General features: G+C 42.1%; 2 protein-coding genes across 5 annotated transcripts; one reads left to right on the top strand and one right to left on the bottom strand.

The window, feature by feature from the left end:
• Window positions 1-20: 20 nt before the first annotated feature.
• Window positions 21-2,396, top strand: ndufaf8 (NADH:ubiquinone oxidoreductase complex assembly factor 8). Its single transcript, XM_074619717.1, has 3 exons — window positions 21-243; window positions 1,689-1,799; window positions 1,885-2,396. Exons 1-3 carry the CDS (start codon window positions 163-165, stop codon window positions 1,903-1,905), a joined length of 213 nt encoding a protein of 70 aa, XP_074475818.1. The 5' UTR covers window positions 21-162; the 3' UTR covers window positions 1,906-2,396.
• A 176-nt stretch (window positions 2,397-2,572) lies between these two features.
• slc38a10 (solute carrier family 38 member 10) lies at window positions 2,573-24,535 on the bottom strand. Of its 4 annotated transcripts, none has more exons than XM_074619706.1 (18): window positions 24,298-24,535; window positions 23,910-24,139; window positions 21,321-21,438; window positions 21,067-21,112; window positions 20,818-20,911; window positions 20,494-20,637; window positions 17,947-18,071; window positions 12,990-13,092; window positions 12,638-12,820; window positions 11,240-11,351; window positions 9,540-9,646; window positions 9,281-9,434; window positions 7,670-7,834; window positions 7,179-7,592; window positions 6,986-7,072; window positions 6,184-6,204; window positions 5,661-5,801; window positions 2,573-4,849 (listed from the first exon to the last, which is right to left on the bottom strand). In XM_074619706.1, the coding sequence occupies exons 2-18, from the start codon at window positions 23,997-23,999 to the stop codon at window positions 3,630-3,632; spliced, it is 3,324 nt and encodes a 1,107-aa protein (XP_074475807.1). In that variant the 5' UTR covers window positions 24,000-24,139; window positions 24,298-24,535; the 3' UTR covers window positions 2,573-3,629. The 4 variants fall into 4 exon arrangements, with proteins under 4 accessions (XP_074475807.1, XP_074475806.1, XP_074475808.1 ...); XM_074619705.1 differs by lacking the exon at window positions 17,947-18,071 and adding an exon at window positions 17,027-17,151; XM_074619707.1 differs by lacking the exon at window positions 6,184-6,204 and having other exon boundaries at window positions 24,298-24,534.
• Window positions 24,536-24,884: the final 349 nt, after the last annotated feature.

Below are 24,884 nucleotides of genomic sequence, written 5' to 3'. Positions count from 1 at the left end.
ACCCCTTGCTGGATGTTTCCTTGATGACAGGGTCAACAATATGGCTCCGTCCATGCTTTTACAGAGATGCCGCATTTAAATGCTTCATAAGTTGTTTAGTACTTTAAAGAAACTGTTGATTTAAAACCGTAAAGCAGCAGTGTTAACGCCGGAACAGCAGCCATGTCTGGGTCTAATCCCTGGAGTCGCAGTCGAGAGAAAATGAGACTATTCCCTGAACTTCTTGCCCAATGTGCAGGAGAGGTAAGCACTGTTGTCTGAGCTTAGCAAGGGAACATAGTGGTGTGCAATACTGTGAACATCTTGAACGCATTAAGATTCATTCCAGCAAGCTGAATATGATACTATAGTTCCCAACAGAGCACATCCCATGTAACAGCATTACGTCATCATGCTGACAGGCTGCTGTTGTGATGCTGCAGAGTGTATTTATATTACATTCTGGTGTAGCTCACTTTTCTTTATGTGTTAATTGAAATGATATGACTGATTGTACATTCTTATAACTAAAAAAGAACATACTGTAGAGTGCAGGTTACAAGAGCATGCCACTTATGTAATTATAAGGATATAAGATTTTTGGATCCAATTGTTTGTATGGCTATAGTAAACTGGGAAAAAAAAAAGTTTGGAAACTTGTGTTTGGTGGATTATTTCTCTGTTGTTACAATGTTAATTGGCATTGTATGTTACATCGTTGGAAAGCCTGTTTATTTACCTTCACAATGATGTCCAACTTGTAAGGATCATGCATTTGTGGGATGAGCAGCACAGCTGATTATGTGGGTAGCGCCCAATGGCAGAGCATTTTGACAACGATGTAAAATACAATGACCATTAGCATTGTAACAACAGAGAAATAATCCACCAAACACAAGTTTCCAAACCTTTTTTCCGAGTTTATATACCACTTGACTACTTGTATTTTTTTGATGATTTGACTCAGTGTTAATTCATTTAGGTGTAACTGTATAATGTAGGTTAGGGTTTAGCTTTGGGTGAATATGTTGAGCTTTACTGTCATTACTAAATACAGGATTGCAAAATTAAATGCAGTTAGTTACCTCTCTGTGCTACACAAACAGAAATTGTATAAATGAGATGAAATAATCAATTAGCATAGGATAACCATTTGTAAAATAATAACATAGTGAAATAAGATATAACAGAGGAATAACAACAATGAAGAAAGAATGCATTACATGCAGTATACACACATTATCAGTGGTGCAATGTAACTAAGTACATTTACTGTAGTTAAGTACAATTTTGAGGTATTTTATGCTACTTCATTCCTGTACTCCACTACATTTCAGAAGGAAATATTGTACATACACTACATTTATCTGATAACTTTAGTTACTTTGCAGATTTATATTATTCATATAAAATATAATCAACAACAAATGGATGATATATTATTATGGATTAGGTTACCCAGTATAAAAAAATATTAAAATGAACTTCACCTTTACCAGCTACAACATTAAAGTGATGAACACATGAATGCATCAATAATTATAATCCAATAATATAATATATTATATTCTGAAATGAGCCATTCTGCATGATGAGTACTTTTACTTTTGGTACTTTAAGAATATTGTGATACTAATACTTTTTTACTTTAACTTTAAGTAAGTTTTGAATGCATGACTTTTACTAATGTCAACTTGTGTGTGATTCAGGCAGCAGGGTATGGGAAGTGTGTGGCAGCTTCCACGACAGGCCGGCAGGAGCTGAGGAAGGACATGTGCGCCAAAGAATTTGAAGCACTGAAGACCTGCTTTACAAATGCAGTAAGTGACAAAGTCAGTGATCCTTCCTGCTGGTCTTTATGTAGTGGTGATACATGGTAATGATTGATATTATTTTTTATTATAGGCCAAGAAAAAAGCCAAATGAATGGACACTGTCCTGGCTTTGTCAGAGCGTCAGCGGACCGACTTCAACTGTGAAAAGAGAAGACGTGAAGCTCCAAGTCGACTTCTGGTGCCGGGCGGCGGCACATCATTTCATCCTGATGATAACAAAACACTTCCTCTACTTGTAAATGAACTGAATATGTGTGATGTGTTGAAAAATGACTTTTTTTTATGACTGCAAAACCATGAAATACATTATTTAATATGCAAGACTGATATAATTCTTTAATATACAGGGGTGAATGAAACATTGCTGATATTAGGGCTGTTCCGAATACCATTGTTTGGGCTTCGAAGCTTCGGTGAGTAATATTTGAAGGTATTCGAAGGTTCACTTCGTGGCGCGGCAGGCTGATATGTTCTCCTGTCTGTCTGTCTGTTTCCATTTCCACCGTTTCAGTTCTCTACACACAATAAACAGCAATATCCGTCTGAGAATAAATAATAATAATGAATGTTGAATATGAATAATGTTATGGGAGTATTCCTCATATACATTATTATTACATACTTATATATAAACAAATATACAAAAACAAAAAATCAAAGCATTCAAATACTGATTTGGAAGTCAAATACCATGGCAACGGTCGGAACTTTGAAGTATTAGGGTGATATTATCTGGATCACAGACCAACAGACATGGATGCAATAGAGATGTTTTTATTTATTCTTATCAGCAACATGTACAAAAATACAATGCACATAGAAAAATAGCCTCTTGTACAAAGCAAAGGTCCAACATGTGTTGAAGTGCCAACTGATGGAGGATTTTTCAGAAAAGTTGGATTACAAGGAAACACTTCAAATTGAGTCCATATGTCGTTCCACTGTCCTTCACACAATGAATGTACAGGTCTGTACGTTACTGTACTCTTCAGTAAAAGTGAAAAGCAAAAAAAAAACACAAATTTGAGGAAAGACTGACACATTTTTGTTTTGATAAAACAGCAGCGTATAGATTTGGAAGGCACTGATAAATCAACAAGGGAGTGATATTGAAGATGGAATGATTGAGTCCAGCTGCTTCATTGTCCAGTTTATCAAACAGGAAGCCTACACTATATATATTTATACCTCGTAGCTCCAGCATGAGCTTGAATTTAGTTACTTTCATTTGAAAGTATAGCGAAACAACTCTTTACCAAGGCGCCTGAACCCACATTACATCCAATATGTGGTAAATGTAGGTTCAGAGAAACCTTAAACATTGATCACAATTTAACATTACAACATATTACAATATATACATCTCAAAAATAACAGATAAACACAAAACTAAACAAACAAATTCAGCACAGGAGACGAACACAGATCCTACTGGTGTTCGTCGCTGGTGAAAGAAACGGAACTCAGGTGACTCAAATACAAACATTAATACATCCACCCTGACACTACATAGAATGGTATTTGCATAGATTTATATACATTTCAACAGTAACCTCTTCGAAACGATCCTCCCTAAAGACAAAAAATAAGTTAATATTTACATGCACTTTGTTCTTTGATAAAGACTTTGGGTTATTTCCGGAGTACACGGTATCAAGAAAGAGAAACGGTTCCTCTTTAGTTCATGACATTTCTGAAGGCAAGAGAGAATGTAAGGCAACGATATCATGGTCCACAGTATTAGAAGTTTCCTTCAGGTGTACAGTGTGCGTTGAACTCCGATCTTTTGAGTGAGAATTGTGTGTCTGATGTGTGTTATTTCGCTCCCTCATCCTCCGAGGCCTGTTTAATCTGCCGCGAGTGCACCATCGCCCCGGCCAGTAGCTGCTCCTCCAGGGCCGCGTGCAGGTCTGAGCCTCCCAGCTCCAGTAGGGGCTCCAGCCCCGGCACCCCCCTGGGCATCCCGGTCTCCTCCGGGGGCCCTCCAGCCTCTCTGGGTCCCGCCGCCCTGCGCCTCCGCCTTAGATCCATCCCTCCCTGTTCCCTCGCCTTCTCGTTGGAGCCCTGGGGGCGAGCCTCGGCTTGGACGGCCCGGTCTTCTCTGGGGTCCGCCTGAGCAGCAACTTCCTCTTTGAGGTCTCGTCCTCCTTTCTTCAAAGCTTCGCCGCCTTCCCTCTCGGCCCCCTGCGCAGCCTTTCTGTCTTCTTCGGCTCGCTCCAGCCGGGCCAGCCTTTCCCGAGCCGCCTCCTCCTCCTCCGCCTCCGCCTTTTTCTCTTTCTCCGCTCTCTCGGCTGCTTCACGCTCTGCGTTCTTCTTCTCCTGCTGAAGTCTCTCTTCTGCTTCGGCCTTCTCCTGTGCGAGTTTCTCCTTTGCCGCTCTCTCTTTCTCCAGCTCCTTCTCTCTGGCCAGATCCTCTCTTCTCTCCCTATCCACTCGTTCTTTTTCCACCAGTGCCTTCACTTCTTTGTCTATCTTCTCTTTCTCCGCTCTCTCCTTCTTCAACTCCTGCTCTGCGGCCAGCTCTGCCATAAGCTGATCTTTTTCCAGTCTTGCCTGAGCCTCTTTCTCTAGCTGTACTTTTTTAAGATTTTCAATTTTCTCCTTTTCCTTATCCAAGCTTCTTTCTTCATCTTGAAGTTGAGCTGCCTTCTCATTTTGAGGTACGGGTTGACGGTCATCGGCTCTTTTCTTTCCCAGCGGCACTCCCCTCGCCCCCAGGTCACTCTGCTTATGGGATTCTCCTCCAGGTGCAACATTGCCATCCTCCTTGTAAGCTGCTTGTACAGCTACTTGTGGAGCCCCGACCTCAGCACCCTTATCAACGGCCTGCGCTTGATTCTGGGCCGCAGCCTGAGGCACGGCCACACCAGCACCCGCTCCAGCTGCAGCACCCGCTCCGGCTCCGGCTCCAGCTGCAGCTCCAGCTGCCTCCTTAGGTTGCTTCAGGTCTGAGTCCAGGCCAGAGTCTTTGGGCTTTGCTGCTCCACCTTCCACCCCATCCTGGATGCCTTTCTCTGCCTCACCTTCAGCAGCCCCTTTAAGTTAAAAAAAACAAACACTTTGTAACATTTATTCCTTAAATTGGACACTACACCTAGTGTCATGTCTGCAAAGTTAGGGCAACTAGATCCCAACAAACCAAATGTGGGACAAAGAGTATGTTTGTGTCGGACAATGTGGGACATGTAAGTTACCAATGCTGAGAGGTAGTCTACAATTTTGACATACAGTAATGTTGGACTTAAAAAATTAACATTTATATTCTGCGTCATATTTGGTAACATCTCTATGCTTTGCCTTCTGGTTGATTCATTTGCACACTGTAGACTGTGCAGGTTACTTTGTCGGTTCATGTCATATCCCCCCTGTGTGAAATTGAAAACTAACTCTGGCAAATTTTGCAAAAAAACTCTCTGACAGTTGTCTTCCACCAGATTCACCCAGTTATAAGTAGTTTCCTCGTCTTTGTTCTAGCTCTATTTCCTTTTATGTTGCGGTAGTTTCCATCCTATTCCGCCCAAAATCTGCATAGCGTTTGACTTTGTGGTTGGCTCCGAAATTTTCCCCGTTGGGCGTAGCGTGGCAAAGACAGCTCCAGTTAACCTGCACATGACCTACGTGTGCGCAGTATGATTGACATCAAACAGCCCCGTGATGACAGCCTTCTCTGCTTTCTTCACAGCCATTGGATAAAAGCCAGATTTTTTAGAAAAGCGTCTGTCCTGCAGTGGTTTGACTTTTCAAAAATATGTGGAATGTGGGACAAGTGATAAAAATGCTTTGCAGTCCCTCATAAAGCGGGACACCTGGTCCCCCTATACTACGAAGCATTAAGTGTATACGCACCAGCAGGTTGTTTCTGGTGGATTTCCTTGTGTTGCTCTTCTATGACGGCCAGTAGTTTCTCCTGCTGGTCGAGAAGTCTCTTCTGTTGCTCTTGCTGCTGCTTGAGCACCTCTAGAAGCACGGCGTGGTCGAGCTGGCCCTCTACAAGACAGAAACAAGGAATTAAAAGAAGTCACAACTTGCTCTCAGAACATCGCATTAGTTAAGAAGATGTAGGGCGAGTCTCTAGGTGAGAGGGGAAGGGGAATATTCCACTATGGCTTCGTACTCTCTCACTGATCCATTCAAACATCTCTAGATTGTGAGCCTTTAACATAAAGTAAATGGGCAGCTGTCGACACACAAACTATGTTAGGGGGGCAAGGTGAGTGGGTGGATTCTACGCTGGCAAATTATTTAGTTATATGAGAATATATCCAAAAGAATATATGTATATGTAAATATCTATTAACTTGGCCCACTGAGTGAATGAAATTTGAGGAATGGGCCGAGGTAAAGAGAAGAGGCAAGAGGGAATTCATACCTGCGACAAGCTTTTTTATCACTGTGACAGGAGTCCGGCAGAGAAAGAAAGAAAGAAAGAAAAAAGGAGTAAAGATGGAGAAGGAGAGAGAGAGAGAGAGAGAGAGAGAGAGAGAGAGAGAGAGGGCAAAAGTAAACAGAACAAGAAAGTCAACAAAAGCCAAAAAAGACTGCGTGGTGCATCAAGCCAGGTCAGGAAGTAGGAGAAAGAAATGGATTTGAATATTCTCTGCTGTGTTTTTAAAAAACATCTGTGCCATCGAAAAAGAGGCCCAATAAGCAAGAACAGATTACAGAGATTAGATTACGTAACATAAAACAAGCAAAGTGAAATAGGGAAAAGAGAGGTAAGGGGCATAAACAGCATGCAGCGGACCACAGAAAATAACTTTCCTGCAACCTATCTCCATCTCTTGTATTTGAGTTCTTACATACATACTTGTAAAGTACTAGATAGGAAATATAGTAGTAGTGATGTCAAGTCATTTTGCTGTGTTTCATAGGCTATAAACACCATTGCATTCTGGTCAATGGAGGCTACTGTCGGTGGAGGTATCACCACCTCTTCTACATCAAATTCTTGCTGTATGATTGTTGAATGTAAACTGTGTCCCAACTCTGAAGTTAGCGGGACAAAAACATTTTTACGCAGCTATATTTTAGATGACATCACATCCAATCCACTGTATAAATTGAAAAAATTACAAATGATTGTGATGTGTGCAACTTGTTGACCTCAGACTATTAACTCCTGTCTTTGCCCCCGGACCCCCGGACCCCTGGACGTTTTCTACTGCACTCACTGTCCATCTTCTCGTCTGCTGCGTCTTTGCTGTCTACAGCTGGAGCCTCCTCTGCAGCGGGATGATGCTCTCCTTCAGGAACTGGAGCTGAAGGATCGACAAATATCACCAGGTCAATATTGTATTTTTCCTACAACTGTTTTTTTTTAACCCAGCTGCCTTAAACTACAGTTATAGAAGAAGTGAGACTCACGTTTCACTGCAGCTTCTGGAGCTTTGCCCACTTGATTGACCGCCTCAGCTGGAGGATCTTTCACCGGATTGAGCTTCTCGACCTCGTTCGGCTGGGGAACTTCCCGCTTTTTGTCCGCCTCTGCACCCGGCTTCTCCATCACCTCGTTGGACCGGACTTCGCCTCCGCCCAAATCCACTTCCTCTTTCCCCACAACAGCCTCCGCGGGCTTCACTTTCCCTTCGACCTTGTCGTCTTTTTTGCCCTCCACCTCCACGGCGTGCCCTAAACCTTGCTCTGCATCTCTTTTGGGTTCCTCAGGTTGTTTCTTGTCCTCCTCCAGCTCTGCGTTGTTCTTTCTCGTGTCCACCTGGACCTCGTCGTGAGGGATGGGTGGCTCGTGGCGATGGGCCTCGCTCTCTGGCACGGCGACACCTGGGAAATCAAAACATCACTGATTCTACACAGTTCACAATCCAGTGAAGATTCCATCTTTGGTTCAGTTTCCTCACCGGCGTCGGGGCGATTCAGCTGCGCCTCTTCCTCCTTCTTCTTCCTCTCAGGTAATTCCACTGGTCCTTTAATCTGGGGGGGCTCCCTCTCTTCTGGTTGGAGCTCCTTCACAGGTGGAAGGTCCGGTTTTTCTATCTCCACTGGCTTCTTGTTTTGAGGATTGTCTACATGCAGACACACAAATCACAATCAGATTACTGCTACTGGATGTCACATATTCCCAACATACTTTAGACAAACTGTGTTCCCTGTTAAGGCAAAATGAAGTCCTTTAGTAACAGATTTATACAACCATAAAAAGTTGTTTACGCTAGGGTGTGTTTTACTCGTTTAGTGCTGCTGCTGGTGAGCTTTTTATTTGCCTTTGCTGCATTTTTTCTCACAAAGCCAGTATGAAAAATACGACACACATAACTACGACTAAATTAAGAAAACATAAATTTGACACCTCATTTATTCCACTATTTTCTCCTGTCTGAGAAAAGTATTCTAGTGCATTACTATTAAACACCGGCCCTGACATGCACTCTTTATTTTCTTGTACAGTTGTGTTTATTACACACATTAACTGCCGGCAATAAAATAAATTAACGCCTCGGTATATCTCGCATGAGCTGTGCGTACTGATGCTCTCAGATGTAATTGATTTTCAAGCCGACTACATCTGGCGTGTACGTCCACTAGGTGGCAGCAAATACTGACAGCGGCAAAACTGATGGTGGGGTGTGATTAAAGAGAGAGAAGAGAAGAGAGAGAGGGAGTTGAATAAAAAACAGGTGTAAAGGTCGGAGCACCTCGAGTCAAAATGTGAGGAAAGAATGCAGTAAAAATCAAACTAGTTCAGGAAGAAAGAATCATAAAAATGGAGGCAGAAAGTCTGTGCTGGTGTCGGTGAACAGGTTAGAATAATATGCCAGTGATGAAGCATGGGGTAAGGAGAGGAAGTGAAACTAAAAGCACCTAAAACTCTGAACATTAACTCTTCCTCATCTCCATTTCTACACCCCTCTACCCTCCCCAAACCCGTATCACCCTCTTCCCTTTATACAGCCAGAGCTTGCAGGCATTTTATAGCTGCCACAGGAGATATGGGGGGGGTGGGAGGGGGGGAGACGGGGGTGTAGACAATGTATTTTGGGGGGGAGGGGGTGGCAGGAGAAATGAACAGAGGAGAGAAATTACTGGAGTTTGAAGGGCATCACTCTCGCTCCATCAATGTCAAGCACTCGGCGCTGCTCTCAGATATTATCAAGAGGTTATCTCCTCACCCTGCCTGTCTGTCTACCACTCACTCTGTCTGTCTCCATCTTTTCTTCTCACACAAGAAAGAAAACCCTTTCTTTCGCCGTGGCTTTGTGCTTTTGTTTTTAGTCTCGCTGGCCCTTTGCCACTGGCTCATATTCTCTCTACGTTTAGGGCGTTGTAGTCCACGGATTTGAGAAATATAACAAGAAATAAACACGTCTCTCGTGCCGCCGGTGCCTTTTGCCGTGAAATAATTACATGCGGCTCTGCTGTCTGATCTCAGACGCCGCAACAACCCCTGCTCATTAGTAAACCACTTCCTTCTATAGTCCATCAGGTGATTGCGAGCCATAAGAGATCTTTACCGTGCAGCCCAGGGAGGTCCGGTAGCGGCAGCTCGTTCTTGACAGGTGCCGGAGGAGGAGGAGCTTGGATCTTGATGCCGGGGCTTCTGGCCGAAATCGAGAGGGTGGTGAAGGTGCTGATCAGCAGGATGCCCAGACCCACCCAAAGCACCAGCTACACGACAGAGAGAGAGAGAAGAGAGAAGCACAGCAAGGTCAGTGAATTAATAGATTTTCACTGACTAATTGATTAGGAGAGTGCTAATTCTGACTGTGTAACCTGAGAAATGATGCTGTTCTTCTGGATCTTTCTGTAGATGAGAGCGGGGCATATGAAGCAGATGAGGCTGCCCATCGTGGCTCCAGTCAGACCCAGAATAGTTTCCACTAAAGAGAGAATAGGGAAAGAAAAACACAGAGGTCATTGTGTGGTCCTGTAAAGCAGTCATTCCCAAACACTGGGTCGGGACCCACAGGTGGGTCGCAGGAGATTTTATTAGGGTCTCCAAATAAATTTGCAGAATATTCAACATTTATATCTGCAGTACACCTTTGAGCCACATTGAATGTAATATGAAAGGTGAGCATACATTCTGTTTGTTTCACTTTGGCATCCACTTTGGCATCCATGGGGCCCATAGAGCAAGTAGCGTTTCCTTTAACCCCGCCTCCCAGCTCTCAGTCTGGGAGAAATAGCTCTGTATTTGGCTATTAGTGCTTTAATGCAACTTTTAGGATACTATGATTTAAATAAGGGCTGTTCAAGTGTTCATAATGGAAAGTTGATTTACCTTGATTTAAAAAAAATTATCCGCTGAGTTACAGACGTCTCTTTCTCAATGTAAGTCTATGGGAAAAAGTCTTTTTGGGCCCAATGGCATCACGTGACGGACACGGAAGTTGTGGTACCGCCGTTTGGACACTATTAAAAAAATTTGCTTCAAAGTCCGGCGCTCTTCCGGGGGGCTTGGGCCAAACATGGCATCAACATTGCCAGAGTTCTGGGATTTGCGTCCTGCTAAGCTCACTGTTGCTTATCTCTTCTGCTAAAAAAAAACCTCAAAGCAGTTCCCCATATCTACGTTCTTAATCTCTAGCTCCATTCATACCTGCCTCTGCCATTCATAACCGGCACCCGCCCAGCCCCAGGCTCCGATCCATGGCACCCTGCTCTTGGCAGCGCCGAGCCCCTGGCCCCACCCGTCTCCATGGACCGCGGCCGGGCTGGGCGTCGGGCCTGGAAACCCATCGTTCATCCAGAGGACGGACACCATATTGTCTCCCTCAGATTTAGTGTCCATTCTCCCCAGGGTCCTTACCTCCCTTCTCCTCAGTCTATTAGTCTGATTAGATACACAAAGAGCCAGCCAAACCCGCTGCGTGTGTGTGTGTGTGTGTGTGTGTGTGTGTGTGTGTGTCCACCCAATCAAAAGTTTAACAAACAGCCACCATATAAAAGGATGAATAAAACATAAACTCATTCTAACCTTTACATCTCTACCATTTTGGAGCCGTTTGTGAGTGGGATGGAAAGACTCAAAGAACCTGACAGAGAGCCAATATCGGTGTGTACATATATTTGTGTGTGCGTGTGTGTGTGTGTGTGTGTGTGTGTGTGTGTGTGTGTGTGTGTGTGTGTGTGTGTGTGTGTGTGTGTGTGTGTGTGAGTGAGTGAGTGAGAGAGAGTCTGGGAGAATAATAGCCCTATCTTCCCGTCTGCCCGTCTAAAAGGAGATAAAAGTTAGGGTCCTGATTTAAGGACTGTGTTAGAGTGTGACAGTCACTGACTCGTAAAGTCACATTCACACACGTCGTAAAGCTCCCCGGCTACTCCGCCCACATAAAGGAACACATGCACCTTAAAGACCTCCAGTCAGCGAGCTGTACACATACGCACACACATACACAATTTCAATCCATTCAATCCATGCCTGATTGTTCTCACACACACACACACACACACACACACACAGGATGTACCGTTGGGGATGAGAATGCCTCCCAGCATGGTGCCAAACACAATGCTGAGGGTGATCATCTTGAAGCGCAGAGGAGGCATGTATCCCCCGGCAGCAAACGTCCCATCCTTCTGCTGTGAGACGGAAACAAAGAGGGGGATGAGAGGGACACAAGGAAAGACAAAACTAAATCTCAAATTTACAATTAAATAGGGTTTTATTTTAGGGTACGATTTGATTTTTGATTTTCCTTGTGCAGAATATTGCCTTATTTCTCATCATCATATTGCCAAAAACTATGTCTGGTTTTCTCTAAAAACACAAGCAGGACTTTCTCTTCCCCTGGCAGAGCCAATCGTTTACCGGTTACCTACGGTGCAGCTTGAAACACAAGAAAAACTTTCAATATTGTATATGCAACACGTTTTTCGTGTAAAAAGCTTTTTACAAGTCAGATGTGTTTATGTCTGGATACGATAAGAATTCAATTGACGTCACAGTTGAGCTCCACAGCAGGACTTTCCGGCAAGGTTATAATTGAATATTTAATTTGTTTTGACTAAACTAGTTTTAGTTTAGTTTCAGTTTTTCAGAAAGGTTTATTTTTAGTTTCTATGTATTTAGTTTGAGTTTGTTTTTGTTAGGGCCAGGCATAATGTCTCAGAAGTAAGTAGCCTAGCAACATATACATACAATATACATGGTTGGAGAACTGTGTAGGAATGGCCATAATATTTAATGTTTAATCTTTGCATCGATCTCCAGATGTGAAGCTATGGCGGCATAGCACCGTCTCCTGGAATGTCAAGTCTGATCAATTTCTGTGGTTCAATGTCACGAGAGTTGACGGAAATTCATGCTGTCTCCTTTTTTTTGGTTGTGATATATTATAGTTAAAAAAAACTAAAACTGAAATACATCTATGTTCATTTTTTATTTTATTTATTTCTTTACCATTTTTTTTGTTTCAGTTTTTTTTTTCTGAAAGGATATTGTTTTTATTTAGTTTCAGTTTACTTAAAACATTTTTCACTGCTTGTTTTTCATTCTTAGTTTCAGTCTTAGTTTACTATAATAACCCTTTAAATGGAGCCACATGTTTCTGTTTTTATTTATTGTCAAAACTGCATTACAGAGAGGATGGGAGTGCCGGTTCCACAACAATAAGGCAGCAAGTTATAATTAACTTGTTATAATCAATTTACTTCAAAGGAACAAGAACAAAGCACAAGTTAGGATTTACAGTATGTTCCAGTATAATCCAGCCAACGCCTGCGGGAAAGGGAGCTGTTGTTACACACATCACACACTAACTTCAGTTTCTGAACTTGTATCCAAACCTTTAAACCATCTGCATTATGACATAATGCATTATTAGTAGTAGTACAATAATAATAGTAATAGAAGCATTCAAGCTCACCTGCTGCTCAAAAAGCATGGTGTTGATGGCCTGGCGGCAGGGCAGGATCATCATGGGGAATCCGACGGCCACGGACATCATGAAGCCAACGCGAATCATCTCCGTCACCAGGTTGGACGGGAAGTTCATCAGCACGTTGCCAGCGATGTTCTCTGTGAAACTGACGTAGCCAAAGAAACCCACCTGGTTCAGAGAGAGGTGGAGGGAACCAAAGACAGGGTTGGGAGGGAAGCAAAAAGGAAGGAGACGTGAATATGTAGAACACCAAGACATTAAAAATAGTAACTGTGTAACAGCAGTGGCAAATGCAGCCAGTGATGGCGGTGGCTCGTGGAAGTTCGTTTCCACTCACAGTGATGTAGAAGATGGTGACCACTCTGAGGGCCGAGATGAAGATGGTGCTCATGCGTTTGACGGACGGCTCGTCCAGGCTGTCGTAAGTCGGCAACACCTGCCTGTGAGAGACAAGCAGTCCAACTACAACACACTCTGCATGCTGCGTGACTCAAGACCACACTCATACTGCTCTCTTGTGCATTCATGTGCTGTCCGGATTATCAGATATACATCTTTTAGTTATGGGAAGTGGCGCTCCTAAGTCTAGCAGGGAGAGTCAGGGAATGTAGTCCCATGAACAGCCGTCAACATAGGGCCGTCTAGATATCTATTTATTTAAAATGTGATAGTGGGAGCTGCTCTGTAGATTTCTTTAATGAGCAGCCATATGGAGGCCCATTTGTGCCACTCAATGATCAAATGATGCATGTCTCTCCTCATGTTCTTGTCTGCATCCAACTCAGACAAGTGATTTATTTTTTGCTTGTTTAGCCCATTTAAGTTTTAACACCGTCAGACAGTCATCATTAACACATCAAATTAGATTTAATAAAACCGTAGTCAGATTTGTGGTTTCACTGATGTAAATCTGCAGATCATCGGCATTGTTTGTTCATGAATGAAGTTCACAACCAACTTCTGCAAAATAATCTCTTTACAAGTCAAACAAGCAAATCCAAAAACAATGTGTAGCTTGCTAAATTATTTTGCTTTGAGATAATGGCCTCATGCTGCAGCTTAAGATAGCATCGACCTACAGTATGGGCGATAAGAAACAAAAAAACTATTTTTCTGCAACAGAAACAACAAAAACTGATTGAAATAAACGACAGTTTGCCGTCTCCCAACCTGATGGGAAAAAGATTGACTCAAATTATATTATTTATACTTATTTAGAGTGAATAACTTGTTCTCTAGCTCATGTTTTATTTCATTTATCAACTCTCTTTTTACAATTCATCCACCAACTGATTAAGGATTCATTGAATAATTAAGTAATAATTTGTCTTGTGATTTATTAATTGATTACTACCCGCAAAAATGGGCCCCCAAAACGCTTGCAAGTCCGGACATCAATATACCAGTAAGAACACCTGACATGCACATGAATGCAACAAGTTTTTTCATATTATGAACATAATATAAATATAAATGAACTAACAATTCATGTTTACAAATGTTTTAAATGCAGTATATGGATTTAATGTCATGGCAGTGGGGGTGTTTGTCTACATACAAGTGTGTGCGTGTGTGTGACACAGAATGGGTGACAGTAGTTAAGGCTGAACCTGAGTCTGTCTGTCTGTCTGTAAACCCAGGTATCTGTCTCCCGCTGTCATTTTCTGTCCTGTGCTCTAAGAGAGCGAGGCTGCGTGGAGGGGACCGTCGGCACACTAACCAGTAAATTTACAAGCTTTATATATATAACAGCGAGTGCCTGGCAGCTTTTAGAGCATTATAAACTTTCCTGGCAGACTCTTTGTGCTCACCTCGTCTCTTTCTTTCTCCCCCTCCCTCATATATATGTGTGAGAAACAGGGAGAAGAAATGAGAGAGAGAGTGAGAGAGAGAGAGCGAGAAACCATAACTTTCTCTGCCTCTCTTTCACACACTCTGGCTTTATGAGCAAGTACTGTCCCGTGGTGCTTTTTCTTGACGCTTGTTTAATCTGCACGCCAGTAAATCTCGTAGCCAAGGTTAAAGAAAACGGCATATTGTAAGTGGGGAGCTAAAGCATCTAATGGTCACTCAATAGTCCGGACTCGGAGGCTAATGTGTTTTTTTGCTTTAACACTGCCCTTAAATGGAGGAAATATGACGGAGAAGGTCTTCAAAGCGAATGTGGGGAAGTGTGTGTGTCGGGAGGGCTCGAGCGTGCGCTGTAGATAATATCATTAACTGGGAGTTGAAAGCATGCTGACAGTAGCATCACAGAGGGACATTTTCCGCCCGCACATGTTTTTCTTATGTCCCTCTATTATGAGCTAACTGCTCAAACGTGCAGCCAGAAACGCAACGGGGCCAGCTTCCCATCCCGTCATAATGGTGATGTTAAGTAATGTTTTAACTGAAAGTAAACACGTTTCATGAATGTAATAAAAATCCAATGTGCTGAGAGCTGTTTAATCAGCCTGTGAATACATCAGTGTGTTGTCTGTAAGGTGGCGGCGGTCCAATGTGTTGATTAGTGGTTTGGCTTTAGTTGCCTGCCGCCTAACGGAGCGCTCGCCTCGCTCAGGCCTGACCGCAGGCCAAGAAATCGCCCTGCCAAGTATCACTCAGCAGCGCTGCTAGTGGGAGCCGACGCAACAAAACACACATGCACAAACACACACAAGAAGTGCACGCTTTCTTCTTCTTCTTCTTCTTCTTCTACACCTCACTAGCTAATGAACACGCCCCACCATACCATAATGTTATGTTGGCTTTGTTCGATTACATGAATTAAAGTCTCGTTTCGGTCTCGAGGCTTCGGTCACCCACTCCTTCCACGTACCTCACTCTCTCTCTCACACACACACACACAAATCCCACAGAGCAGCACCACCCAAACATCTGGCCCCTAATGACCTCACCATAACACTCCCTGCATCCTACCCCAGCACTGCATTCAAATCAGAGATAAGACTCCCCAGATTAGACCTTCACACGTTACACTTCACCGCAAAACCCGGAGCAAGCGCTAAAGCGTAGAGGACAGGAGAAAAAGAGGCAGTGACAGAGCATGCAGATGGGTTGAAGATGGAGAAATCAATGGATACGGTGACTCAGAGAATGCTCTGATTAAGGTGTAAGAAGTGACGTGTATTGGTGTGATCGCTGCAATCACTGCGGGGGAAAGTTAATGCAATGCGAAGATTGGCGTGAAAACCCTCTTACTATCTGGCATTTAAAAAAAACAATCTCAATGTTTGCCACACTAGCCAGGTGAGCATCCGTGTATATTTTAAAAAATGACATTATTCATTTAAAAAGCTGATTGGAACATAGACAGAAAGTTCACCAAAAGTTTTTATTCTCCTTTTTTTGTTTGCCAAATTTTAATTTGTAGTTTTGTGACATTTAAAAAGGTAGGGTTGGTAGTGCTGTTCAAATATTTGTTGGTATATTTCTTGAAATTCTCATTACATCCTGACAGCAATCAATAAATTAAGTGTTCTGACAAAAAAAAAAGGATAAAATCTGGTATCTTTGGCTGTCGCAGGACTGTAATAAACCCGTCCAATCATTTAATTTGGCCCGAATGAAAGCCGACAGCTGTGAGTACCAACAGCCATGTTCATTGTTTACGTTCGTAATGATCATTTTGGGGGAGTGGCTTTGGAGGGAACGTGCTGTCAGTGTTGCCCACTTGGCGACTTTCTCTCTAGATTTAGGGACTTCTGGAGCTAGTGCTGCTAACTACTTTCATTGGAAAACAGTTGGCAAAACTGGGCTCAGTTTTTCGGTTGGATCGTTTAAAAAAAATCTAGTGTGCTCTTGCTAGTTTCTCAGCATTACCAGCCTTTAAAAGGTCAATTGACAACTGAACGACACCGTTTTCCAACAAGTGTTTGCTTTCCGTATCTGTCAAATTGAGTTTTATTCTTGTCACATCAGAATAAAGTAAAGCAGTTTAAGTCTCAGCTTTAACTCTACAGAGGGCAGACGGTACGGTGGAGCAGAAACAGATGAGCTGACTGTGAAAAGCACATTAGCAAAAAGAAGCAGCCTCCCTTTGCAACTAGAAAATCCCTCAACAACCACTTTATCTCCACCACAGATCTGTGTGTCTCTTTACATGAGAAACCCCTCCACTCTGGCTCAAAGCAATAATGGAAGTGCACATGCACTAATTATGCTCAATTTCTACATGCAGCAATGAAGGATTTGATTCACTGTGCCGCTGCAGGAGTGGACAGTGGAAGAGCCCCCGTTTGATCATCTACCCACCACATGATTTTTAGGACTACGGTCAGATTTTTTTCCTATTCTCAAGCTTGATTCGAGTCTTGTTTGAGTTTCATTACATGGTCCTGTGCGGGTTGGAGGGGGGGCGGGATGAGTACTTACGACTGACAGGCGAAGGCCATCCCACAGATGGGGAGACAGCGAAACACACCCTCCCAGCGCACCAAATAGACCTGCCCTAGCCACCAGCCACTGAGCAGCCCGTGTTTGAACGAGGACAGCACCACCTGGGGGAAGGAGGGAGGGGAGGGGTGGACGGAGTTACGGCCCGAACCAAATGAAGACAAGTGGGGGGAAGAGCACGAAGAAGAGGAAGGGGGGGGGGTTCTGCACCCATGCTGACGGCTCACAGACAGATTATGGAAGTAATCAATGAGGAGAGAAAACCAGAGAAAATGAGGAGAGGGAAACAACAAAAGAGAGACATGACGAGAAACCGCATACTGAACAAAAAAAAACTGTCGCAGCTGAAAAAAAATTGAGTAATGGAGGTGATATAGAAATCATAAATTTGATCAAAATAAAAAGGCTTGTGAAAGGGTAATCTAGACACAAAATGGCTCCCACAGGTTTTCCATCAGCATGTGTTTCTTACGTCTTGCTCTTTTAATTACCTGAAAGTCCCAAAAGGACAACAGAACACTCCAACCCCCTCCAGCCACCCACAGCCACACTGCTCATCCTGGGCGTGGGGCGGTGGTGGGAGGGTCGGCAAAGATGAAACTTTCACCTCAGTATGTTACGCTTCTCTGCCTTACTACTGCCACCAAAAAAAACACACACACACACACAAAAACTCACAGAGCTCAAATGGCTCAGACCAAACCCGAATTAAAAAGGTAAAAAAATGGGGATGATGGAGAGGAGTGGGAGAAGAGGTTCAGATAGGTGGGAGGGGGAGGTTTAAGGAGCGTAAAGATGCAGGGGAAACATCTGGCTTCCTTCACACTCCAGCCCCCCCCTCCCCCAACCGCCCTTAACGGTGGTGTTATTTCGGGGGTTGTTTCCGTTGGTTTACTTACGGGTGACAGCAGAAGGTTGTGGCGATAATGGGCAGGCACTGAATGACGCCCTTGAAGCGCCACAGGTGAACCCGCTCCACCCAGGAGCCTGAGATTATGCCGTAGCGCAGAGACGACAACACTATCTACAGCAGCAGCAGCAGCAGCAGTTGGGACAGAGGTGAGCAAACAGAGGATGCAGAGGAGGAGAGGAGAGGAGGAGAGGAGGTAGTCGTGAGGGAGAGCAGAAGGAAACGAGAGGAAAGGAGTGAAGGGGTGCAATGAGCAGAAAAGGAAAAGGTAGGATGAAAGGAAGGGAGGGAAGGAGATACATCACTGTTAGAGGGTTAGGGGTCTGGACCGGGCTGGGCCTGGATCTGAAGCCAGACACACACACCACACCACTGCTCCAGGTTATCGCCATGCTACGGGAGCTACGCGTCACATCACACAAAGAGACTGTAAACATCAGTGAGAAGCAGCGATACGGGTCAGTGAATCAGAACCACACACACAAACTCTGTGTGTGCATTTAAAGAGGAAACAAGCTGAATCATATGAGGCAGAAAACTCCTGCTGGACCATCACTGGAGTCAAACTTTTTAGTATGTTGCAACTCCGACCACACTCCAACCTATGAAGCATAAATCCATCAGTGTGTTTAGTGCTGCTTAATGTTAAATGCAAACAGCGGAGCACTGAAACTGGGAAGAGTTATACCAGTTGTAATTGTGGGAATACTGATAGCAAGTGTTTATAATCCCAAAACGTAATCCCTGCTGTACTGATGGTTGTTTGGACTAGACTGTTCACATGAAAACATGTCCATTTCTCTGCTGAGTTTGCACTAGAACTGAAATCTTTGGGGTTTGGAATGCCTGTTGGACGAAAACAGCTATTTGAAAATGTCACCAAGGTATCTAGGAAATTGTGATGCAACATTCTTTTACCATTTTATAGACTAAGTTTATTCAATTCATTAGCAGAAATTCAAGATATTAAATTGATTATGAAAAAAAAGTTGCAGTCCTAGTTTGCACAGCGGATGTATCGTTTTCACCTTGCAAACAAATCTAAAAGGCTACTGCAAAACAACCACGAATCTTCTAATTTTTCCAGTTTCCTGAAGGAGCTAATGATCATTAAAGGGGAACACCACCTAAATTATTATTTCCCTGGACTAGGAAAGTTCAATCAATATTTGTGACAAAAAGCTTCTCTCCGTCAAAGCCAGAAACCAGAGAAGTGAGTCTCAAACGTGTGATGTTATAGGGTATAAATTCTGGAGCTGCTCCATAGACAATGAATGGATGCTAATTTTGTTTGTTTTCTTTTTTTTATATACCCAAATGAGCTTTATTTTATTGTAGTGTTGTCATTTGTGAAACAGAAAATGTTCCCATATACTCAGAACGTTCCCCTGGCGGCTCTCAGTGTCATCTACAACATCTCTCCCCATTCATTGTCTAAGCAGCTCCACACTTTATACCCTATGACATCACATATTTGAGTTTTAATACTCTAGTTTTTGGATTTGGGAGAGAGTTGTTCATGTTAACTGATATTTTTTGGACTGTCTTAGACCATAGGATTAACATGTATGAATTTTGGGCGTAGTTCCCCTTTAATGTTAGTATTGAGAAATATTGCAGCAGCCAGCTGCCATAGCAGTTTTGCTTTTCAATGCTGATTGACTGTTGCAAAAAGATATGTACAAACATAGATATATATCTATGTGCACAAAAAGGAATGCTGTGCTGACTTAGGATGTGAGAATAAAAGGTCTTTCCTAAAGAATACAAGTAATATAACAAATGCATTTGACATGCTGTACAAACAGTAATGACCGGGCTAGAAAATAATAAGTCTGAAATATATCAAATGCATTTGACGTATTTATAACTGGCAACAAATGAGCAACTTAATTCCCTTAAGTTGCAACGGTTTGTGATTTAGTGGAGTTGACTATGTGACCTCCATTTACTTTGCACTTACAGTACTTAAAAATGTCTCTAGTGGCCACTTCCAAGTGGTGTCTCCTTCCCGGGGGAAAGCCTTTGTTTCAGCCTATAAAGAGCAGCGCAGCAATTGTTTTCTGCCTGATGTGATTTAGTGTGAATTTGCTCTTTAAAAAAAAAAAAAGAGGAGCGAGACAATATTGTGTCTTTAAGGAAAAGACATAGCTCTGTACAATGGGAGCAAATGAGGAGGAATTAACACAGAATACAACAAATTTATCCGAACAATATTCTGAAAATCAAATGAGTTTCAAGTTAAAACAGTGAGCAAGGTTAATGAAATGTGTTGCAGGTTATAAATGCATCTATAGTATATTTATGTGCTATTTCTGTGGGGAAGAAGACTACAATAAAGAGCTTCAGAATCAAGTCTAGTACTTTAGGAAAAGACATAACAGAGAACATAAAAACACATGAACAAAATCCCAGCTCTCATTTGACATTATAAACAAATGTAACATTCAAAAAGCTGTAAGAAAAAAGCTGTCCTCTGTGAGCAAACCAGATGCATTGTGAGGAGTGTAGCTTTGTGTTGTGTTGGTGGGCTCACCGTGAACATGAAGAGGGTGTAGAACATGAGAGCCATAGCGGAGAAGGACTGGATGGAGGACATCATGTTCCTCTGCAGACTCAGCGGGAGGACGATGACCAGCGACACTCCGATCAGCAGCAGCACGCGAAAACCGAAATTCACCTTAAGAGGACAGTGTGACATGACGATGCGTTATTGTTTCTAAGAACTTACTTACTTACAGACTTGATAGCTGTTTTTATCGCTTAAGAGTAAAGTTAAGGGGAATGCAAAGGAGAGCGGTGGATATGAAACGTATGCTCAAAGCCTGAGGGATGAATATAGCGAATAATGATGTCAAACCTCTAAACCTAACAGCTGAGCGAAGAAGTTTGAGCCCAGATCAGCTATCACAACGTAGAAGGCAATGCAGGTCCCCAACATCAAACCGATCATACTGCAGGGGGAGAGAGAGAGGGGACATGGGAAAACACAATTAATATTAGTGAAAGAAATCCACTTTATTTTTGTATGTCCATGATGATTATCTGAGTCATAATATACACTTCAACTACAGCATAATGTGCGTAGTGAATTAATAATAAGACTTGCCTCATCTCCACCACGGTTTTTCCTGGTTTCCCGTAAGCGTGGAAGGCTGCAGAGAAAGGGAGTGACGTCAGTGTGAACCAACATGCGGTCAAACAAATGGCAGTGTCGGGAAAATCACTGTGAAGTGGTTTTCTGTAAATGTGGTTTAACTCTCTGCTGCTTGACACTATTTCATCTGTCTGTTCAGTCGCAATGGTTTAGTCCTGATTGTCAGTAATAACAGCAAAACAGCAAATTCTACTATCTAAACTCACCCAATCCTGCATATGTCCTTCTTTTGGTGTTGCTCGCCGTGTTGACGAGGAACATGCAAGACTTGTGGGTCATCCAGGAACAGAAGAACAGCAGGAGCGTTCCCAGCACTATCCCACACTGTAAGAGAGTTAGACATAGAGTTGTCCTGAAATCTAGTCATCTTACTGAAATATAAAACGCTAAACAATGTCCTCTATGAAATCAACCAAGCATCTGTTTTCAAAGTGACCTTGATTAAGCCTGGGTAAGATTACAACAGCAGCCCAAGGAGGAAACACATTTGCCAGTTTTATATTAAGGAGACTCAACACATTAAGGTGTATGGAAAGTAAGAAAAATGATACACATGCTTCAAGATACAACAAAATAATGGATAGTTATAACATAAAAATATCAAATCAGTTTAATTTATGACAAAAACAGAAGAATTAGCTTCCAAAGAGTGTGCAATAAAGCACCTGTGAGACCCGTGTGAAAACATCACATGGCCACATTTTAGTAGGAAAACATTTCTATAAGCAATTCTGGTGATATTTTACTTTGCCTGAGAAGTGTGTTGCTGTTTTTTTTTGTTTGTTTTTTTTAAATCAAGAGTAATTCAAAGGCGTAATAAAATATTATGTTATGTTGGGGGGGATCTAGCTTTTTAAAAAAGTGCCACCCCCATCCCTTATCTTCTTTAGTGGCTTCTGTGAAGAAATACCTAAACATACTGCACAAATATTGAATGTCTATAGTACCTTTGCACACAATAAACTAACTGTTTTTCCACAGTGTGAAAGGAGGGTAACGGTTTGCCCTACAGTGTTTTGCCAACGGGTACTTCAGCAGGGCTTTTGCAAACACAGAGGGTCTAAAACAAGTTTGCGCCGAAACCTGTAAGACGTGATGTGTTCAAACGATTTAACGTGGAGAGACAAAAGACTCTTGATGCAGTCTCACAACAGATGGAGTGCCTGTTTATGTTCAACAAAGCGTCAACTGATCGCATGAGGAAGTTATCAGGCTATAAAAGTAACCCAGTCAATCGTTAAGCAAATTTACCTTCACATCGATGTCCTCATAATAACGACATCACAAAACACACAGAGGCCAAAATGAAGCGCACGCCCATCAACATCAAGCTTAAGGTTACAACTTTGTGTGAATTTGGGGGGGCTGTAGTGTGATGCTGTTGAATTATGTTGTGCTAAACTGAAAGGTGTTTTTAAAATGTTTACCAGCTGTTTTATATCAGTGAGTTTAGACTTAATATTAGAAACACCTCACTGTAAAATTCAACACCATCCCAAACTACTACCGACTGCAAATAACATTATTTTGATCAAACTGAAGCTTCATAATTTGTGTATAATTTATCATGTTTCTAAAGGGTGTCTATAGCTACCTGTGTGTTGCTTGATATGTGATATTATTGGGATGAAATAAAAGCTAATATTAATTAGGGCTGTCCCGAATACCATTTTTTGGGCTTCAAAGCTTCAGTGAGAAATATTCGAAGGTATTCGAAGCTTTGGGGACAGTGGCGCTGCCAAATTAGCCCAATATTTACCAAATATTTACCTCCAGAACAAAAACTAAAAGAAGACACTTCTGATCAGACACAAATCTCACCATTGTGTGACTTATTGTCTACGCAAATGTAAACTGGTAGCTAATGTACTGATTCAGGGAGTTTTTAAAGAAATTTCAAAGAAGCTATTTGCTAATATCATCTATTTACCAGCACACATGGAAATAAAGCAGATCAATTAACTTTGTATTCTTTTCCTGGAAATGTATTAAATAAATTACCAGCTATTGGGAAATAACGGAATATAATTATTAAATAATGTTTATAGTAAAGTAATTTTCAATAAATGTATAGTAAATATTGGGGGTAATTTCGCAATAATTCCAAAGAAATTTCAAATACTTGCTAATTATCACCTAATTAACATGAAATTTGTGGACCTGTAAAATGAAGTGTTACCCTATATTTAATTAAGGCTTAAGAATTGATTTGTAAATATAATATTTCTTAATATAAGAAGGTCAGAAGGAAACATGGTGAGGCTGCTTTTAGCTGCTACGCTGCTCAACTGTGGAACAAACTTCCAGATGAGATCAAAGATACACCAACAGTGGCCACTTTCAAATCTAGACCCAAGATCAAACTGTTCTCAGACGCTTTTCTTAATCGATTAAATGCTGCACTTTACTGTCTTTTGATTGTTTTTATTATCCTTTTACATTTTTTCTTTTAACTTATACTTTTATTCGTTTTTATCTTAAGCACTGTGTGCTCTTTTATCTTGCTTTTATATATGTGAAGCACTTTGAATTGACTTAGTGTATGAAATGTGCTATATAAATAAACTTGCCTTGCCTAAATATAAGGAAAACCTGTCTGCCATGGTGGCAGGTGACTTGAAATGTTCCCCTGCCACAGTCAACATTAACCCTGTACTTGGCAGGTGCTAATTTCATTCCCTGTACAGGATCTATACTGCTACTTTAAATAAATTAACTAAATACTTCTTCCACAGCTGTATATACAGGTAAAAGAAAGGCTGGTGAAGGATGTTGACATCCTGCAGGTGACCCACCTGTTTGAAGCAGAAGGGCATGGTGAGCACACTGACTCCCACGATGCTGTTCACCACGTTCATGATGAGACCCCAGTTAGACGCCGTCATTTTAACAGTTTATTGACTGCTGCTCCTCCTTTAAGTGAGAAAATGTGAAGTGCAGCGGTGTGATATCAGGATATCAGGTCCACAGCGGGGACTCAGGGACTATATTCTCTGACTCCTCCGCCGACCAGTGACGTGGCGCTCTAACGGGGGAAACACACAGACAACTGAGTTTAACACTTTCCTGGTTTAGTAAAATACACGCTAACACAAACATACATATAAAAATGAAGAGCAACATGTCATAAAGCCTTTAGCTACCATTTACTGTTAGTAGTTTCATTAGTTAACGTTAACTCACCTTTCTCTTCTTCTTCTTCTGCGTGCACAGCGTCGTTCTCCCGTCTACGTCATCATCCCTATTTTACCGACAGTAAACGACCATTCATGGTTGAAAAATTGCGTATTTTTGTGCGCTAGTGTATACGCAACAAGTTAATGGAAAGTTGGGTGTAAGATAATAGTGACAACTCCAACCCTGGCTGTGTTTCTGAACGCGTATCCAGGAAGTAGAGATCATAGTCGAGGAAGTGAGAGAAGATGACCCAGCCTGCTGATTTCATCACCATGGAAACACTCGAGCGCCCACTAGTGGTCACATGACAGTCATGAACACACTTCACTCTTCTCCTTTTTCTCTTACAGCCTTATATCCTTATATTAAACCAGTTTAGAATAAGGTATAAAGACATGATTTTCTCAAGGTACAGGGATGAAGTGGGGGGTTTGACAATCATAAGGTGTTTACAGGGGTTACTGTTAATTTATTTATTACTGTTTATTTATTTATTGGTTACTTATTATTTATTCTGTATTAGTCTATTTTCCTATTTTTTCTGTAAAGAATAAAGCAAATTTGTGGATATTTGATTCTGGGTATAAGAACAA

This window comes from Sebastes fasciatus, chromosome 20, assembly GCF_043250625.1.
Source record: "Sebastes fasciatus isolate fSebFas1 chromosome 20, fSebFas1.pri, whole genome shotgun sequence".
Taxonomy (NCBI): Eukaryota; Metazoa; Chordata; class Actinopteri; order Perciformes; family Sebastidae; genus Sebastes; species Sebastes fasciatus.
Note: the sequence above shows the minus strand (reverse complement) of the source record. Positions and strands in the feature narration are given on the sequence as shown.

What these genes read in the sequence shown, in the direction of transcription:
- ndufaf8 (XM_074619717.1), top strand. Translation starts at nt 163, where the DNA reads ATGTCTGGGTCTAATCCCTGGAGTCGCAGTCGAGAGAAAATGAGACTA. An exon ending in TTGCCCAATGTGCAGGAGAG is followed by an intron (nt 244 to 1,688) that starts GTAAGCACTGTT and finishes TGTGTGATTCAG; the next exon opens with GCAGCAGGGTATGGGAAGTG. An exon ending in AGACCTGCTTTACAAATGCA is followed by an intron (nt 1,800 to 1,884) that starts GTAAGTGACAAA and finishes TTTTTATTATAG; the next exon opens with GCCAAGAAAAAAGCCAAATG.
- slc38a10 (XM_074619706.1), bottom strand. Translation starts at nt 23,999, where the DNA reads ATGACGGCGTCTAACTGGGGTCTCATCATGAACGTGGTGAACAGCATC. An exon ending in AGCAGACGAGAAGATGGACA is followed by an intron (nt 6,205 to 6,985) that starts GTGAGTGCAGTA and finishes CTCCTGTCACAG; the next exon opens with TGATAAAAAAGCTTGTCGCA. An exon ending in GATAAAAAAGCTTGTCGCAG is followed by an intron (nt 5,802 to 6,183) that starts GTATGAATTCCC and finishes TCTGTCTTGTAG; the next exon opens with AGGGCCAGCTCGACCACGCC.